The sequence below is a fragment of the Chrysoperla carnea genome, chromosome X (assembly GCF_905475395.1).
Source record: "Chrysoperla carnea chromosome X, inChrCarn1.1, whole genome shotgun sequence".
Lineage (NCBI taxonomy): Eukaryota > Metazoa > Arthropoda > Insecta > Neuroptera > Chrysopidae > Chrysoperla > Chrysoperla carnea.
This window is the reverse complement of record NC_058342.1, coordinates 34,552,384-34,573,439: the sequence shown is the minus strand read 5'-3', so window position 1 is coordinate 34,573,439 and position 21,056 is coordinate 34,552,384. Positions and strand designations below refer to the sequence as shown.

Here is a 21,056-nt window from a genome sequence, read left to right as displayed (position 1 = left end):
AAATTTTTCGAACTTTAATCATTACACTTGTCATTTTTAAGTTCTGTTTAGACAATCTTCGGAATATGGTGTTACTAACATCGTGGCTGTCTGTGACTAAATTCATTATGTTTAAATAAATAAAGCCTAGTATTTCAAATTGAGGAACAAAAGAAATAATATTTTTTGATAGTTATTTAGCTACAAGGTTGAAGTAAACTTTTTTTTTTCCCGTAATGTCCGTTTACAAGCTAGCACGTATTAAATATTGATCAAAACGGAAAATAATATGTTTATAAAATATCAAAAGTCGTTTAATTTTTAGAAAATATTGATCAGTGAAAATATGTTGAAAATTACATAACGGATACAATACAAATGTATTTTATATACTCCCCCCCTCCCGTCTTCTAAAATTTAGTTGGTTAAGTTTAGTTTAGTTTTCATATTTTTTAAAAACCATGCGTTCCTTATCAAAAATTAAACAACTTTTGTTTGAAACATTTTTTCGTAAACATCACTATTTACCCGTGAGTGAATGTGTTATGTGATAAAGAAATCAACACTGACTATGCATGGTATTTCAACAATTAACTAAGTCAATTGTTTTTTTTTTCACTTGTTACTATTATTTTATCGTTCAAAGTTGGCTGAATATAGTAGGTTTACAATCACCTTAACGTGTAAATAATTACATAAACGTTAGCATTTAAATAAACATTTCATATTTTTTTTTGTTATCATCATAAATAATAATAAAATTAAATAAAAATTCATTGTACTGAGCTGAACTGACTTCAAGAGAGCTGGACTGAGTGACTTAACTGAATTAAGTGTCGACTCCATACAAAAATATTTATTGTAAATAATAAATTTAAACAAATGTATTTAGATATGAAATCTTAACTTATAACGGGTAATCATTCTTCAACTCAACTCAACATTAGTTGGAGCTTCAATAACTTATGGATGGTGTCAGAACCGTCTTTAGATATTTGGCACCCGTGTACTATCTACTTGAAGTTTTCTTAAAATAGGGTATTCTACTATTTTTGAAAAAGTACTTCAAAATGTTGATTTTTTCTAATAAAAAGCCACCAAAAATTTATTTCGAAAAAATACACAAACTTTCTTGCCAAAAACTTAAATTTTAAACCTTTTTTAAATTGTCAAAAACGCGGGCATTCAATTTGATGACGTAATATCGGTATCATTACACGAAATAACACAAATAAGTTTGACAGATATATTCATAGACATCTGATTATAAAAAATACTTATTATCTATGGATATATTATACCCAGCTGTCTACACTGAACTAAGTGATGGTCTATGGCTCATACCGATATGACATCATAACAGGGCTTACTCGCGTTTTAAGTCACGTGTTTTACAGTTTAAAAATTACGATTTTTAATTTTAATATTTTAAAAGAAAAATGTGTTTTTATGACTCGAAATCAGAATATTTAAGTATATTTTTACATAAATTTTAACTTTTTTCAAATTTCATTATTTATTTTTGGCTAACGATAATACCCTATTCAGTGTATAAATTAAATAAGATTTCTGTTTTTTTTTTCGTATCGCATCTTATAATATTTTTGAAATTAGAAGCTGGTACAAAAGAACAATTGCGGTCTACATATCATCTTAATCATATCTTTCTACAATATTCACTTTCTACATTATTCACATTCTAACTGAATTTTTAAAGATTATTTCAGGATTTTGGCGGCTTCTACACAAAACGACGTTGAAAAAATAATATTCATTTAATTAAATGGATAAAAAACAATTTCAGTTTTTTTTTCCCTTGCTTCGGGTTTCGAAAATATTCCCGAAGCACCGGAAAAAAAAATTGTGCGATTTTTGCGCTCAACAACTTTCAATACAACCTCTTCTAACTGAATTTTTAAAAATTATTTCAGGAATTTCGCGGCTTCTACATAATTCGACGGTGAACACATATAATTAGTTCAATTAAATGAATAAATAAATATTTCGCAGTTTTTTTTCTGATTCTTCGGTTTTCAGAAATATATCCGAAATTTCAGAAAAAAAAGTGTGCGATTTTTGCGCTCAACAACTTATAATACAACCTCTTCTAACTGAATTTTTTAAGATTATTTCAGGAATTTAGCGGCTTCTCCAGAAATCGACGGTGAAAAAGTAATATTCATTCAATTAAATAAAAAAATAAATATTTCACAATTTTTTTTTCAGCAGGTTCGGTTTTCAAAAATATATCCGAAATTGCTGAAAAAAAAAGTGTGCGATCTTTGCTCTCAGCAATTTACAATACAACCTGTTCTAACTGAATTTTTTAAGATAATTTCAGGAATTTTTGGCGACTTCTCCAAAAATCGAAGGAGAAAAAATAATATTCATTTAATTAAATGAAAAAAAAAAAATTCAGTTTTTTTTCAGGTGCTTCGGGTTTCAGAAATATTCCCGAATTTCCTGTATGGATAAATAAATATTTCACATTTTTTTTTGTTTGGTGGTACTGTGTTCCATAAATATTCCCGGTAGCTCTAGACAAAAAAAATTGTGTGCGAACTTTGCCCTCAACAATTTACAATACAATCTTTTTTAACTAAATTTTTAAAGATTATTTCAGGATTTTGGCGGCTTCTACACAAATCGACGGTGAAAAAATAATATTCATTCAATTAAATGGATAAAAAACAATTTCACAGTTTTTTTTTCAGGAACTTCGGGTTTCAGAAATATTCCTGAATTTCCTGTATGGATAAATAAATATTTCACAGTTTGATTTTTCAGATGCTCCAGGGTTCCATAATTATTCCCTGTTGCATCAGAAAAATCAAGTGTGCGATCTTTACCCTCAACAATTTACAATACAATCTTTTTTAACTAAATTTTTAAAGATTATTTCAGGATTTTGGCGGCTTCTACACAAATCGACGTTGCAAAAATAATATTTATTCAATTAAATGGATAAAAAACAATTTCACAGTTTTTTTTTCAGGAACTTCGGGTTTCAGAAATATTCCTGAATTTCCTGTATGGATAAATAAATATTTCACAGTTTGGTTTTCCGGGTGCAGCAGGGTTCCATAATTATTCCCTGTTGCACCCGAAAAATCAAAGTGTGCGATCTTTACCCTCAACAATTTACAATACAATCTTTTTTAACTAAATTTTTAAAGATTATTTCAGGATTTTGGCGGCTTCTACACAAAACGACGTTGCAAAAATTATATTCATTCAATTAAATGGATAAAAAACAATTTCACAGTTTTTTTTTTTTCGTTTCTCCGGGTTTCTAAAATATTCCCGAAGCAGCAGAAAAAAAAAGTGCGATTTTTGCGCTCAACAACTTTCAATACAACCTCTTCTAACTGAATTTTTAAAGGTTATTTCAGGAATTTAGCGCCTTCTACATAATTCGACGGTGAACACATATAATTAGTTCAATTAAATGAATAAATAAATATTTCGCAGTTTTTTTTCTGATTCTTCGGTTTTCAGAAATATATCCGAAATTTCAGAAAAAAAAAGTGTGCAATCTTTGCTCTCAACAATTTACAATACAACCTCTTCTAACTGAATTTTTTAAGATAATTTCAGGAATTTTTGGTGACTTCTCCAAAAATCGAAGGAGAAAAAACTATATTCATTTAATTAAATGATTAAAAAAAATTTCAGTTTTTTTTTTAGGTGCTTCGGGTTTCAGAAATATTCCTGAATTTCCTGTATGGATAAATAAATATTTCACAGTTTGGTTTTTCTGGTGCAGCAGGGTTCCATAATTATTCCCTGTAGCACCAGAAAAATCAAGTGTGCGATCTTTGCCCTAAACAATTTACAATACAATCTTTTTTAACTGAATTTTTAAAGATTATTTCAGGATTTTGGCGGCTTCTACACAAAACGACGTTGCAAAAATAAGATTCATTCAATTAAATGGATAAAAAACAATTTCACAGTTTTTTTTTCGTTTGTTTTGGGTTTCGAAAATATTCCCAAAGCACCCGAAAAAAAAAGTGTGCGATTTTTGCCCTCAACAAGATAATTCGAATTTTTGAAAAATCCGTTTAAGGTCATATTATAAGGGTCTTATCTCTAAAATTTCGATTTTACTTCTTCAAATTTCTAGACCAGAATACTATAAGGTGGCTCTAATTGAAGATTTCACAGTTTCATCGACACTCACTGTTATTTATTTTAAAAGTATTTCTAGGAACAGTCAATGGCGAGAGGCTGCGGTCTTCGTACTCATCTCAAAAAGTTTTTTTTTAGCTTCGTTATCAGACAATTCGCTGTATCTCCAAAAATACTTTGAATTTTTGAAAAATTTGTGTAAGGACATATTTTTAAGAGTCTTTAATTTAAAGAGAAATTTTTTAATTGGGTATTATCGTTAGTCAAGAATAAATCATGAAATTTGAAAAAGTTAAAATTTATGTAAAAATATACTTATTCTGATTTGAGTCATAAAAGCACATTTTTCTTTTAAAATATTAAAATTAAAAATCGTAATTTTTAAACTGTAGAACACGTGACTTAAATCGCGAGTCAGCCCTGCTGTGATGTCATATCGGTATGAGCCATAGACCATCAATTAGTTCAGTGTAGACAGCTGGGTATAATATATACATAGATAATATGTATTTATATTTATTATAATCAAAAGTCTATGAATATATCTGTCAAACTTATTTGTTTTATTTCGTATAATATCGATATTACGCCATCAAATTAAATGCCCGGGTTTTTGACAGTTTAAAAAAGGTTTAAAATTTAATTTTAGTTTTTGGCAAGAAAGTTTGTGTATTTTTCCGAAATAAATTTTTGGTGGCTTTTTATTAGCAAAATCAACATTTTGAAGCTACTTTTTCAAATATAGTAGAATACCCTATTTCGATTTAACTTTTAAAACGATTTTTTCAAATTTTTAGACAAAAATACTACTGTCTTAAAGACAAAGTGGATTATTCAAGGTCATACAATGGGGCGCCCCCCCCTGTATTTAGATTTAAAATCTTATATTCTTTTTATAATAAATATTATACAGTGTTCAAGAAAATAACGGATATTCATTCTTAAAACTCTATTTGGAGCTTCAATTACTTGTGGTTGGTGTTATGATCCCTGACTGACTCCCCGCACATACATAAATGCATACATACGCACACACACATACAAATGTATTAGAAGATTTAACATAGGAGTGAGTGAGATAAATTTATATATGAATAGCGCAGTTTAAACGGAGATGGTACGATTTATATGACTGTGTAACAAAAACCATTCACTTATAATACATATTTAGAGTGTATGCAATATTTCAAAATTAATGTAGTTCATGTTAAATAAATATTCCAGTTGTAACGTCATTACATCAACAATAGCGTATTCTACTATTTTTGAAAAGTACCTCAAAATGTTGATATTGCTAATAAAAACCAACCAAAAATTTATTTTGGAAAAATTCACACGCTTTCGTGAAAAAAACTTAAATTTTAAACCTTTTTTAAACTATCAAAAACGCGGGCATTCAATTTGATGATGTAATATCGGTATCATTACACAAAATAACACAAATAAGTTTGACAGATATATTCATAGACATCTGATTATAATAAATATAAATACTGATTATCTATGGATATATTATACCCAACTGTCTACACTGAACTAATTGATGGTCTATGACTCCTACCGATATGACATCACAGCAAGGCTTGCCCGCGTTTTAGGTCACGTGATATGCAGTTTAAAAATTTTATTATTTACAGTTTAATGTGCTTTTATGACTCGAAATCAGAATATTTAAGAATATTTTTACATAAATTTTAACTTTTTTCAAATTTCATGATTTATTTTCGAGTAACGATAATACCGTATTATCCATTTGGGCAATCGGAAAAAATAATAATTCTTATTACGACGGTCTCAATGGCGAAACTATAGGGTGATAGGGATGTAAGACATAATGCCACGGATCTCTGACCCAAGAGGACCCCGACCAAAGAAAAGATTTTTCCGCTTAACAATTTACAATACAACCTCTTTTAACTGAATTTTTAAAGATTATTTCAGGAATCATATTCATTCAATTAAATGAACAAATAAAAATTTCATGGTTGGATTTTTCTGATGGTGTCGGGTTCCATAAATATTCCCGACAACATCAGAAAAACCAAGTGTGCGATCTTTGCTCGCAACAAGTTAAAATAAGACCTCTTTTAACTGAATTTTTAAAGATTATTTCAGGAATTTTGCGGCCTCTACACAGATCGACGCTGAACACATCATATTCATTCAATTAAATGAACAAATAAAAATTTCATGGTTGGATTTTTTTGATGGTGTCGGGTTTCATAAATATTCCCGACAACACCAGAAAAACCAAGTGTGCGATCTTTGCTCTCAACAAGTTAAAATAAGACCTCTTTTAACTGAATTTTTAAAGATTATTTCAGGAATTTTGCGGCTTCTACACAGATCGACGCTGAACACATCATATTCATTCAATTAAATGAATTGAAAAATATTTCACAGTCAATTTTTCACGAGATTTCGGGTTTCACAAAAATTTCCGAAAACTCTTGAAAAATTGCTTGTGCGATTTTTGCTCTCAACAATTTCCAATACGACCTCTTTTAACTGAATTTTCAAAGATTATTCCAGGAATTTGGCGGCCTATATACAAATCGACGGTGGGTGAACACATCATATTCATTCAATTAAATGAATAAATAAAAATTTCACAGTTTGTTTTCTCTGGTGGTATCGGATTTCATAAATATTCCCGATAACTCCAGAAAAACAAAGTGTGCGATCTTTGATCTCAACAAGAATACAACCTCTTCTAACTGATTAGTTAAACCAATTGAGTCTTTTAGCTTCGTTACCAGACAGTTTGCTGAATCTTTAAAAATAATTCGAATTTTTTAAAAATCAGTTTCAGGACATATTTTTAAGGGTCTAGTCTTTAAATTTCTATTTTACTTCTTTGAATTTCTAGACCAGAATACTATAAGGTGGATCCAATTGAAGACTTCACAGTTTAGCTTCATTCTCTGTTTCTAGATTTTTTCGACTTTCAAAAATACATTTTTTCAAATTTTTCAGTCTGTAGCCTCTAAAGTCTTTCAGTCTAAAGCCGCCGATCTTTCAAATGCCTTAAAACATTTGAAAATTTATCTAGAAGAATTGGAAAGGTCAAGGTATCGACATGAATTTATAAATTTAAAAATGGAAGCAAATAGTGTAGCCGAAAAATGGTCCAAAACCCCCCAATTTTCTTGTCAGAGAAAGGTCAAACGTTATTTTGACGAACTTAGTGAAGATAAGCGTCTCCAAGATTTATTTCGAAAAAAACAAGCGGCTTCTTCCGAGAGTCTTGCTGGACTTCTAGAATAAAAACTGTACAATTTTGGAGGCTCTTCAACGATTTAAAATAAGATCTACTTCAAAACTTTTACACAAGTCGGAAGATTTCAATTAATTGAATAAAGACTTCGCAATTAGTCCCTTGTGATTCTTCGAGTTTCAGAAATATTGCCGAAGAATCACAAGAGATTAAATGTGCGCTCTTTGCTTCAATCAATTTACTATACGGCCTTTTCAACCTGGATGTTTAAATTTTTTTCAAGAATTCAACGAATTCAACACAAATGAAATGACACTTATTCTACACTCAATTTTCTGGTTCTAGTTCAATAAATATTTCTAGGAACAGGCAGTGTGGAAAATCGAGTTTTCAGATACAGAAGACTCAATTTGGAGGGGCTGTAATTTGCTGGTTCGAGTTCCCGATTTGCTGGTATGAGTTCCCGATTACCGTAATACAACCCTACATATCGAATTCCAGCTCATTTGAACTAAAATGGGGCTATTAGGAGTGCTCAAAATTAACAAGAAATTATCGAAAACCACATAAATTGTTTCTGGGGATCATGAAGCAGATTTTTAGTAACCCAACCCACCTTCCTTATTGACCTTCAGTACAATCCATAAGTCTATATTTTTGGGGGGTAAATATGACTATAAAAAAAAAAAGAATGAGATGATTTGCACCAGCAGCGCCACCACCTAGTGGGATGAATATGGTAAACATCTAATCCAAAGACATTAAATATAAATAAAAAGTTTCAGAGTTTTAAAAACACGTGCCCCATGTTAGTACTAGCAGAGAGACTACATTGAATTTATAAGCACACTTTCACAAAATATAATATCCCAGACATTTATACTGTACAAGTTTCTCCCACCGTTTGTACTCTACTCATATATACATAAAAAATGTAGACTTATATACTGTTCAACGAGGATGATCAACGGGGAGAGTTAACTTATTTTTATTTTTTTTATGGATTTGAAATTGGGTATTCCACTAGTTTTTGTAAAAATACTTCAAAATGTTGATTTTGCTAATAAAAAGCCACCAAAAATTTATTTCGGAACAATACACAAACTTTCTTGCCAAAAACTTAAATTTTAAATCTGTTTTAAACTGTCAAAAACGCGGGCATCCAATTCGATGACGTAATATGGGTATCACTATATGAAATAACACAAATAAGTTTGACAGATATATTCATAGACATCTGATTATAATAAATATAAATACTTATTATCTATGTATATATTATGACCCATACCGATATGACATCACAGCAAGGCTTGTCCGCGTTTTAGGTCACGTGATATACAGTTTAAAAATTACGATTTATAATTTTCAAAGAAAAATGTGTTTTTATGACTCGAAATCAAAATATTTAAATATATTTTTACATAAATTTTAACTTCAAATTTCATGATTTGATTGATCTATATTTGATAATATAGATATCGCTCTTCAATCATCAATAAAATTGATGGTTGTTCGATGAACTCATAATTAAATTAAAATTTTGTTTTGATATCACCGACAACCTTATATTTTGATGATATTATTTTAAACTACAAGATTGTCTAAATATTTTAGATAGTTTTTTATCACACTCTCTAGATTTTTTGATACAGAAATATCCAATTGAAAAGGATAACACCTATTCATCATTTTTTCAGCCAACTTTGAACGATAAAATAAAAATTGACCAAGGGATTTTTTCTGATTTTTGAAAACTTTGTTAATCAAAAAATGTATTTTTAAAGTTTTATTGAAATCCCTAGTATTATCCAATCTTTGCATGTCTCCTTTGAGGGAGGAAATATGACGTTAGTGATGGAACTCTGCGTCTCATTGAAGTTTTTATTCACATTATACTATACTACATACTTTTACAAAATAATATCGTCTATCTTTGTCTCGTTTGTCGCTTGCTATCTTTATTTCGTATTCACTACACCCAATTATTTGTGTTCGTCATCTATCGTGTATCGTATATCGTGTATCGTGTTCAGTTCAGTGTGTATACTGTATAGTTAGACGAATCATTTAAGCATTTTAAAGAGAATTTTTTTGTATCTCCACCTATTGGACCAATTATTTTTTTTTTAATGTTTAGGATGGTCCAAAATCTACATCTACAACTTGATGCCTCTAAAAAGTTTGGCCATTGTTATGGGTCACCATTAAAATCCATTTTTGAACTGTTTTGAAAATTTTAAAACTTGCCAAAAATGTATACTCGGGGATTTTCGGGGTCGCTGATCACGATGCCGTAGTAAGAATGTGGATATAATTCCCACCAAAATAAACAAAAAATATATACTCGGGGGTTTTAGCTGATCACGATTCCGTAGTTGAAATGTGGATGTACTCCATTCCTCCTGGGTTAATTGACTCCCCGTTTGCTCAACATATCAATCAACTTGGGAAAAGTGATCAGCGTTCCAGGAAATCCACTGGTCTACTTTCCTGGCCCATTTTGTTGAATATTTACATAATATTGCGGGCCAGCGAATGTGTCGGGGAGCGAATAACTCAAGAAGTGAGGGTGTATTTCCACATTCTACACAAAACGGAATATTGCTATTTTGTACCACTTAGGCGAATTACCCCAGGTGAGGGGTAGTATATCGAAACTTTGACGTCAGAAGAGTGATCAGGAATCCCGAAAATCCCCGTGTATACCTTTCTGGACCAGTTTTAAAATTTTCAAAAATTACATAAGAAATGGATTATAATAATTGGCCTATTTGGCCCATAGCAATGCCCAAACTTTTTAGCGGCGCCAAAGTTTGACATATGGACGGACCTTCCTGGTCCATTTTTATACCATGTATACATGAAATATACATAGTATATTAAGTTTAGTCCAAAGTTTGTAACGCTTAAAAATAATGATGCTAGAAAAAAAATTTTATCATAGGTGTTCATAAAATCACCTAATTAGTCCATTTCCGGTTGTCCGTCCGTCAGTCCGTCCGTCTGTGGACACGATAACTCAAAAACGAAAAAAGATATCGAGCTGAAATTTTTACAGCATACTCAGGACGTAAAAAGTGAGGTCAAGTTCGTAAATGAGCATCGTAGGTCAATTGGGTCTTGAGTCCGTAGGACCCATCTTGTAAACCGTTAGAGATAGAACAAAAGTTTAAATGTAAAAAATGTTCCTTATAAAAAAATAAACAACTTTTGTTTGAAACATTTTAGCTTAAACATCACTGTTTACCCGTGAGGGCGCCAATTAAGCGGAAATTTTATAATATGTACTATACTTGATTATCAGTTATGTATGTGTCACATGTTTGTATGTGTAATGTGATTAAAAAATCAACACTGACTATGCATGGTATTTCAACAATTAACTCAGTCAATTGTTTGTTTTCACTTGTTTTTTTTTTTTAAATTGGCTTTATAGGTAGAATTATAAAAAAATTCTTCATTTTACACTGTTTTTCGTCTAAAATGATTGGTCTAAGTATAGTATTTTGTCGTGTCGTTTCAATTCTCTTTTCATCGTGCTCTGTTTGCTTCGTTTACTACTTGCAATACGTTCAATGTTGCTTGTATGTGGCTCGTTGTGTACTATTTTATAGATGGGTACAGCTCGTTTTTGTGTTAATGTAGGTAGGTATACACTACTCTACACTCTACAGTAACACTAGCACTGTACACACACAAAACACTAGCCTAGCACTAGGTATTTATGATGAAGGGCATTCCGTTCTCTACTAACTCCATATCTATCTACAGTCTACACAGTTAGTATACCTACATCGTAATTTTCATTATGAACGAGAATCCAATCAATATCATACATTTACAATTATTTCTATTGAGAATATCTCATTTTAAAAAAGTTATTTAACAGGTCTTTAGCCTTTAATTCTAGTCTAGGGATTTTCTAAATTCTTTAAAAATTTTAATAAAAAATATTTATTTAAGGATGTATGAGCATGACAACAATGTTTGATTTAAAGGCTCAAAATTTGTTTGTAGGTAGTCTTTTACTCAAAGAATATGGGGTTAAAATTTCAGCTTAGGTAACCGTTCAAATTTTTAAGAAAAAAGTCATTAAAAATCGATATAAAATACATTGGCTCTTATGGAGGAATCTCAAAAAACGACATATTTTGGAAGTTTTTGATAATTTTCATTTGGAATGAATGAAAACAAATTAAAAAAAAACTTTTTAATAGAAAGTAAACATATTAGCAATGAATTAGAAAAGAAAAAAACTAAGTGTCACCGTCCATATAAGGGATGTAAGAGCAGGGTAGATTAAGGGTTGAAATTATTTTTATCTTATTTTCAACTTTGATGATGAATTTTGTTATAACTTCATGAATGTAGACGAAAAATAAGAATAAAATTTTTCGATATGTGTCTTGGTTTTCGAAATATCTTCGATCGAAATATCTATATCGAAACTAAATAAAAGCTTGTAAAAATTATATCTTCGGGTAGGATTGTCATGTCTGCGATTTTGAGCCGTAGTTTCGGGACAAAGGTATGAGTTCTCTAAAAAAAAGTGTTTAAATAATTAGCGTAAAAATTTTTGCCTTCCTGGGGAGCCCTTCATATATATATTATTCGCTCCTTAAAAAGATTCAAAATCAAGAGTGGGAGGGAGGGGGTTATCGTGGAGACCTTTTGGGAGTATCATAGCTTCAGTTTTTAACTCTATTTTTCTATGAGGCTACTTCCTTTTCTAAACAAGAAAATCTTTGTCTTGGCACAATAAATAAATTGTGTGAATTTGACCACAAGTCATTGAGAAGTCATAAAAATACGGTACGAATCATATTTGTTGCTGGCAAATGTCCTTTCAATATTTTTTCCACTCAAATATGATTCGCACTGTATTTTTTCTGAACGCATCTAAACAAAAGGTAGTAAAAAAAAAACGTTTGTCTTGGTACAAGATAAATAAATTGTGTGAATTTGATCCACAATCGATTGAAGTAATTGAGAATGTACACGATTACAAACAGACGCACCAACATATGCCATAAAAATAATGAAAAATATGGTGTTTATCACATTTGTAGCTGTAAAATTTCTTTCAGTATTTTTACAGCTCAAATGTGATATGCACTGTATTTTTTCTGAACGCATCAAACCAAAAGGTAGTAAATATTTATGTTGATCAGTGCTGGGCCTGTCGCAAATTTTATCAGTGGTTGTGTGTTTTGTAGGCTTTTTAGTCTTCGTAAATCTACTAGGGTCTCTCAACGGATTACCTCATTGGAAAATTTGTATAGTTTCTTCCTCTTTCCCTCTATTTTCCCACTTTTTTGTTAGTCTTCGTGAATCTACCTGGGCCCTCTTACTCGGAGGTCCTTTGGAATCCGAAAAAATTTGTCTCTTTCGTTGCACTTTTATTTAACCCTTTCTTTTTAATCCTCCTAAATCTGGAACCTCCACCGGGAAGCTTTTTGACATGACTAATCCACCACTTTGCGCAATGTGAGGTATTGTTACGCTAACAAATTCTTTCGAAACGAAATTTTTAATTGCTTTGTTACCGTTTCTAGTATTCGAACTTATTAAAAAATTGGTTCAACCGTTTTTGCAATAATTCATATGTCAGTTTAGAAAAAACTACACCAGGAAATGTTAATACTATTATTGTCAACTGAACAGGTTGGGGGAGAGAGGGTAACAAAATTGATAGAAGGGGAAAGGAAATAAAAAAAAAGCATGTAATCCAATCGTTTATGGTGAGGTTGGGTATACGATGGTCATTGGTTATATACGATAATGAAATATTTTAGAATTTTTTCCAATTTTCCACTAATTTATTTTTTTTCCGAAGTGATACAATTTTTTGTATTATTTATTTTTTAATTTAATTTTCTTTTTTTTGTGTGTGTGTATTTTCCAATGTTCAATTGAAAAACGATATTATTAAAGGCATTCATTTTTTTTTAATCAATATTAAATGTGTCACCGTTTTTTCGGTGGTAGTAAAGGAAAGTAATTTTCTCGAAGGGTATAAAATAGCCCGTATCATTCCTGTTCCTCCCGATTTTTCAAAAATTAGATTGAGAAGTTGCTCATCTCAAATTTTGTGGGCTAGGTTAGGTTAGGTTAGAGTGGCTGTCCTGGGGTGGGACACATTTAGACCATAGGGTCCGTTGTGATACCGTAAATGGGTTGGCCCATCCCCGGCCACTACTCCATGAACCATTTGGAGCTGTTTAAGACCAGCAGGAGAGCTTTGACGTCGACTGACTTAAGGTCGGAGAGGTCGTCAAAGACAGGCTGACTCAAGTAAGTCCAATTTTGTGCCTTAGAATACATTTTAGATTTACGAATTATTTCGAGTTATTTCTTAGTTCATTTTACAAGACAATGGCAGAGCAGGACAAGTTGAAAGAGGAGTTTCTCGAAAATTTTCGAAATACCTTTTCGATTTTCTAGTGACCTAATCAGCCAATGAACACCGATAAACAAAGAATTCATACTGGGAAATCAGCATTCATGGTGGAGAAATTTTTGAAATTTTCAAGGTAACATACAAATTTAATTAAAATTATGTAACATTTTATTAGAAACCAATTTTACAGAATATTTCTAAGAAATTTTTTGATTTTCTTTCGATGTTGGCTTTAATTTTCGTTTCTTTTATTTCAGTTTCTAAAAAATTTTCAAGGTGACTTCAATTTCTAAGAAATTTTCGATTTCTTCAAACTGTTCGAGTTCGTATAATCTTCGCATTTTCATGTATTTTCAGAAATGTAAAGAATTTTGAGGAAGGACTGAAATAAAAAATAAATAGGATATAATTGGACTTCATGGAATTATTCCTTTGGATGGTTTAACAAAGATGGCGGAACATATCAAAAAACAGGTAAGGCCTAGTAGAAACTTTTTCCTCTTAACATTTTTAGTTAAATTGGTAAAGCGATTGTTACGATTATAATACTCGATACGAGTCTGATTAATTGAATCGAATTTTTCGATAGCATGGTCCTACGTCTCTAAGTTATGACGTAAGGAACACTAAATCGCTAAACCTAGATTATCCACCAACTCTGTCAAAAGATGTTCATTTTATGAATCGACATTTCGATCAAGTTTCTCTACAATGAAGTTAATTTTCGTCTCAAACGAAAGATTACAAAGTTTTTTTCGACTTTCTTCGCTTTCTGGGTTTCTGAGATCTATGTTAGAATTTCTGAACTTTTTTCTGAAATGTCGATCCATTTTTAAAAATTGAAGATACATGTCACTCATATTTTCGATCGATCTTTTGGGATGTGAACGCGAAATGTCAAGCGTCCTCGAACTCTCGCGAAGTAGCACGAAGTCAAGATAAAAAGGCAAAACGAGGCATCCACGCGAGTATCTGCATGCGAGTATCATCTCCGCGATTGAAAAGGGTTCTTGTTATTTGTTCCTCGAAATGTACAGTAGAGACCCAGGTGATAAGACTGACGAACTCGACCTTTAAGAAAGGTCAAGGTGAAATCTTAAATTGAACCTTTAAGAAAGAAGATCTTGAATGCAATTAGACTTTTTAGCCTTTCAAGTTAATGAGAATTTTTCTTCTGGTTTTCTTGGGATGTACTTGTTCCTCGAAGTGTACAGAAAAGACCCAGGTAATTGGACAGGCGGGCTCGATTTTCTTTTACTACTTTGGCTGGTAGAATATCGGCCGCTGGTAGTTTCAGGAGCATCAGCAGTTGTTGTGCCACTTCGATGTCAGCCTTGTAAAATAAGGAGTGTAGTAGTTACTGCTTCAATTCGATTAACTTTGGGCGAATATATTCGAGAAGGATATTTTACGAGAGTGTGATTGGTAGAGTTAGAGGTGATAGTGTTTATAAAAATCAAATAAATTCGACAGATGTACGCCGTACTATAATATCTTAAAAATTAATTTTAAAAAAGAAAAAAATTGAAAAAACTTACGGTTGATATGCAGGGAAGACTCGGTGAAATAAAATCCAGACCACGATTTCCTTTACCACTAAAACATTCTTTAATATTCTGCATAAATTTCCGTCGAATCGATTTTAACGAATACACACACAATGCAGAATTATCAGAGGGTACATTTGACTGAGGTGTATCACTTTCACTGAACACTGCGTACAGGACATCATCTTGTGGCGTAATACCCAATTCAGCGGCTAAATCGGACCCAGCTCGTCCAACATATGCTGCTTGTACCAAATTATAATTTTTCACACTTCCCACACATTCAATCGGTATTTCCGTGTACGAATAATAATTTTCATCGTCGTTACAAACTCGAACTAATTTCGAAATATATGAATTATTGCTTATATGCTTTTTCTGTGTGGTTAAAAAGTAGCTAAACGATTCTGAACTGAAACCGTATACGTAGGTGATTGGGTACCGTTCACGCGCTAGCGAATTCACAAACATCCGTGTACCAGTTGTGACCGCTGTTTGAGCAATTGTAAACATTTTATCTTTGTCCAAACTTCGACTACTAACCGCTGGTATTTCGGATCGATAAAGTGAATTTTCGGTGAATGTCACACCGACGTACATCACTTTAGTTACTGGTGGATTTGGGGGTCCTGGTGCGATGAATGCAACTGTGGACGCTGTTGCATTGTTCGCAACAACAGCTTCTTGTAATACTTGCTGAACATCTGATATGTTATGCAAATTTCGTACGGAACATATTCCTTGAAATAAACTCCCGCACGAAATTAATCGTGTCGTTGTGTAATCAATCACTAACGCCTTATTCCAATTATCCGTTGGTTTTTTCACTTTCTCTGGCGGACAATCCAATATTGAACATTCTACGGAATCATTTTGTGGACCGGTCACTTCTGATATGATTAAGTCTAAATCGGGCGATAGCTGATATAGACGATTCACTGCCCCAATATAAACACGTCCAGTGTTACGATCAACCACTAAATGATTAAATTTCTCAACGGTGGTATCGTTGAAACTTTTCACGATGTCCCCAGCACCTGACACGATACTTAGCCCGGTGGCTAACGCAATCCAGACCAAGAAACAGTCTAGCTGCCACATCGTGGTGCGATCGTTTTCAAATCTGCCCCTTTCATGTATGAGATACCTGTAATTAGAAAATTCATTTTATTCAAACTGTTTAAAAACAAAACGATCATAAATTATATCGGAAGTAAGTTTATAAAATATGTATTTGTGTATGACAGGTTGAATTTTTTTTTTTGTTAAAATTGATTTTTTATACATTTTAAAAAGTACTTGATACATTTTCTGTAAAAAAAAAAGGGTAGTTTGATATTTATTTGAAGGGTTAGTTTGTCAAGTTTTGCATATTTATTACTACAGGGAGTCCCACCTTTAATAATTTTACTGTTGCAAATTTTTATACCATGTTATGAACAACATTTTGGTATAGATGTTCATAAAATCGCCTAATAAGTCCATTTCCGGTTGTCTGTTATCACGATTACTCAAAAACGAAAAGAGATATCAAGCTGAAATTTTATTAGCGTGCGTAAAGACGTAAAAAGTGTGGTCGAGTACGTAAATGAGCAACATAGGTTAATTGGGACTTGGGTCTGTGGAACCAATTTTGTAAACCGTTACAGATAGCTCAGTAGCTTAAATGTAAAAAAATGTTCCTTTTAAAAAAATAAACAACTTTTGTTTGAAACATTTTTTCGTAAATATCACTGTTTACCCGTGAGAGCGCAAATTGTGTAGTATTTATTATATGGGTATATCCGTTATATATGTGTGACATGTATGTATGTGTAATATGACAGAGTAATCAACACTCTATACATGGTATTTCAACAATTAACTCAATCAATTGTTTGTTTTCACTTGTTCACTTTGCATTCCCATTTTTTTTTCAGTGGCATCAGATATTTTTGGTTTATTTGTTTCTTTGGGGGTCTAAACTTTTAAGGTGATTGTTTCCCACTGGGTTCCATAATTATTCCCGGTAGCACCAGAGAAATAAAGTGTGCGATCTTTGCCCTCAACAATTTACAATACAATCTTTTTTAACTAAATTTTTAAAAACTATTTTAGGATTTTGGCGGCTTCTACACAAAACGACGTTGCAAAAATAATATTCATTCAATTAAATGGATAAAAAACAATTACACAGTTTTTTTTTCAGGAACTTCGGGTTTCAGAAATATTCCTGAATTTCCTGTATGGATAAATAAATATTTCACAGTTTGGTTTTTCAGTTGCAGCAGGGTTCCATAATTATTCCCTGTTGCACCAGAAAAATCAAGTGTGCGATCTTTACCCTCAACAATTAACAATACAATCTATTTTAACTAAATTTTTAAAGATTATTTCAGGATTTTGGCGGCTTCTACACTAAACGACGTTGCAAAAATAATATTCATTCAATTAAATGGATAAAAAACAATTTCACAGTTTTTTTTCAGGAACTTCGGGTTTCAGAAATATTCCTGAATTTCCTGTATGGATAAATAAATATTTCACAGTTTGGTTTTTCTTCTGCCGCAGGGTTCCATAATTATTCCCTGTTGCACCAGAAAAATCAAGTGTGCGATCTTTACCCTCAACAATTTTCAATACAATCTTTTTTAACTAAATTTTTAAAGATTATTTCAGGATTTTGGCGGCTTCTACACAAATCGACGTTGAAAAAATAATATTCATTCAATTAAATGGATAAAAAACAATTTCACAGTTTTTTTTTCAGGAACTTCGGGTTTCAGAAATATTCCTGAATTTCCTGTATGGATAAATAAATATTGCACAGTTTTTTTTTCAGCCTTTTCTGCTTTCAGAAATATATCAGAAATTTCTGAAAAAAAAAGTGTGCAATCTTTGCTCTCAACAACTTACAATACAACCTCTTCGAACTGAATTTTTAAACATTATATACTCTTTTGATGATCAGCAAAGAGAGGTTACTTTTATTTTTATTTTTTTTATGGATTTAAAATTTTCTCTGAAAGTTTTTCCTGCTTTTTTTAGGCATCTCCAGCAACCCCTTTAATTCAAATGGGCTAAAATTTGGTATTGAGAGTTGCTTTAGTAGATAAATGGTTTTTACAAAAGAAGCGACATATTTCTGTAGTTTAGAGGAAAACTGCTTTTTTGGACACAGTACACGACACTCACTGTTAATACAAGGTATTTCAATCAACACTGTCTATACAAGGTATTTAAACAATTAACTTATCTATAATATCTTCTTCTTTTTTTTTTTTTATTTGGAAATAAACAATTCTCCATTTTTGTAAAAAGCCTGATATTTTTGCTCAATGATGATTCATAGCACATTGATTGAAAGAAAATTAGTTTTTCTCCATATCTATTGTGTTACTGAGAGCAATTACTTTTATTAATCCTTAAATGAAGTGAGAACGGAAGCGAAGATATGTTTCTACTGATTTACATATTCGCTTGAATAAAATTTAATTATATTTACTGAAAGACTGTCATATCGAGAACAAATTGAACTCGAATAGATACGAAGGAAAAAAAAGATTTTCATGATCAAAAGAGCGTATAATATATTATCGAATATTTATTTTTTCTATTCATTGAGTTAGAATAATTTTGCATCACTGGACATAGAAAATATGAACTTCAATCAAAATTCGATGCAGATTTTTTCAAATCAAAACTTCCCCGAAAATATAGACATATTTAATTTAGCGAAAGTCAATAATTATGTTATAAAAATGATCAATATGTTTATTTTAAACTCTCTGTTAACTGGTAACAACAATCTTCATGAAGTTGTCTCAATCACATATGGATTAGACATGAAAGATATGTTTTCGTACTAAATCTAATTCTCTATTTAAAGCAAACGCAAAGAACTTTTCTTTTAATTCATCGATTCACTTCATTTCCACGATTATATATTCCAACTAAGTACAATTTTATTTTCCATCAATAAAATGCATGACTTTAAACAGAAATCAATCTCTTTCATAGAATTAATTATTTTGTTTATTTAACTTCAATGATTTTGTATCAATGAATTCATATTTTAAATTCAATACTTTTCTATTGTAAATACAAATATTAAGCTGTACTTGTTCCAATCATTAGGAAATTGTTTGAAAGTATTTTTACTTTATTTCAACATGGAACGGCCAACTTCGGAATCAGGTTGTCATTATTTTAATTTTTTTTCATTGTAAAAAATCCATTTCAATAAAATCCAGTTAGCGAAAGGGAAATATAACCTTAATGATGAAGCGCTATTGCTCGGGAGCTTTTTTTTTTTAATAAGTTTCATTCGTACACAGAACGCTTTCAGTTCTATGAATCGACACAGTGCTTTCAGTTCTATGAATAATTTGTTTTGTTATGTTGGCAATAACAATGAATGAAAGGTGAAGTTTGTTCGAGTGTAATTATTGTTCTTAGAAAAACAATTTTCTACATGTATTTTTTTTTCTAATTTCATTTTGGTTTTGAATAAGGATTCATCGGAGAAAAGAATATTTTCTATATAAATTGATTCGATGGAAATGTCTATTTCCAAGGCAAAATACAGTGGCTTCCAAAAATTAGTTCGAACTAACTTTAAAGTATCTTCTTAAGAAGGATTGGATAATACTAGGAATTTCAATAAACCTTTATAAACTTTTTAAACAGAGACGACTATAGTTAGAGTATTGATGATTGAAGAGCGATATCTATATTATAAAATTTATAAGCATCACTTGCACACAATATATTATATATTTTTGTAGTTGCTTGGTATTGTAAAGCCAAAAATAAGTCATTACTTGTCTACAAAGCATGTATTTGGTTTGTATGTACCGTACAATAAACCAAAACTTTTTTAAAATCACCTCAAATAATTTTGTGTTTTGTTATCTATTTTGTTATCATGATGAATCTTAAGATGCTCAATTCGATTTATTCTTAATGGACAAAAGCTTTTTAGTAATGTTAATTTATTGCACATTTATTCTGAAGCATATTGTACTAGAAAAGTGGTTGTGAAGACTGAAAGACGATATTATTTGATAAATAATAAAAAATAAAAAAGTGGATATAGACTTATAGAGTATAAGAGTACATTTGTTGTTAAATAAAGATAGAGATAGTATAGTTTGTCGTTTAAAATAACGTAAAAGTTACGTTGCGTTGATGTATCCTGACGTTGCCATTCAATGTTCATAACTAGCATTAACTCAACTAATAAATAATACCTTAGTTCATTTCTATACCAAACAACAATCATTTTTCAATAGTCCTTGTTTCCGTAATATTATATACATTTACTAGCCGTTAGCCGCCCGCTCCGTTTTATTAAAAAGATCTAATAAGACTTTTTTCCACTAAGTTATAAATCGATTAAATAAAAGTTTCTAATCATTTAATCATAAGATGTAGATAACAAAACATAAAATTAATTTTAATAAAGTTTAAGGATCATAAATATTTCTAGATAAAAATTTTCATAAACCTACTAAAAAAACGTTTGTCTTGGTACAAGAGAAATAAATTGTGTGAATTTGACCCACAATCGATTGAAGTAATTGAGAATGTACACGATTACAAACAGACGCACCAACATATGTCATAAAAATATTGAAAAATATGGTGTTTATCACATTTGTAGCTGTAAAATTTCTTTCAGTATTTTTACAGCTCAAATGTGATATGCACTGTATTTTTTCTGAACGCATCAAAACAAACGGTATTAAATATGTTGATCAGTGCCGGGCCTGTCGCAAATTTTATCAGTGGTTGTGTC

At 31.1% G+C, this 21,056-nt stretch overlaps 1 protein-coding gene across 2 annotated transcripts in view; it reads right to left on the bottom strand.

Moving 5' to 3' along the window:
• Positions 1-21,056, bottom strand: part of LOC123302581 (plexin A3) — a 381,571-nt gene that overhangs the window by 333,245 nt on the left and 27,270 nt on the right. For both annotated transcript variants that reach the window (XM_044885562.1, XM_044885563.1), the window contains exon 2: positions 15,269-16,424. In XM_044885562.1, coding sequence (XP_044741497.1) covers positions 15,269-16,378 — 1,110 coding nt within the window. In that variant the 5' untranslated portion in view covers positions 16,379-16,424. The remainder of the gene's footprint in view (positions 1-15,268; positions 16,425-21,056) is intronic.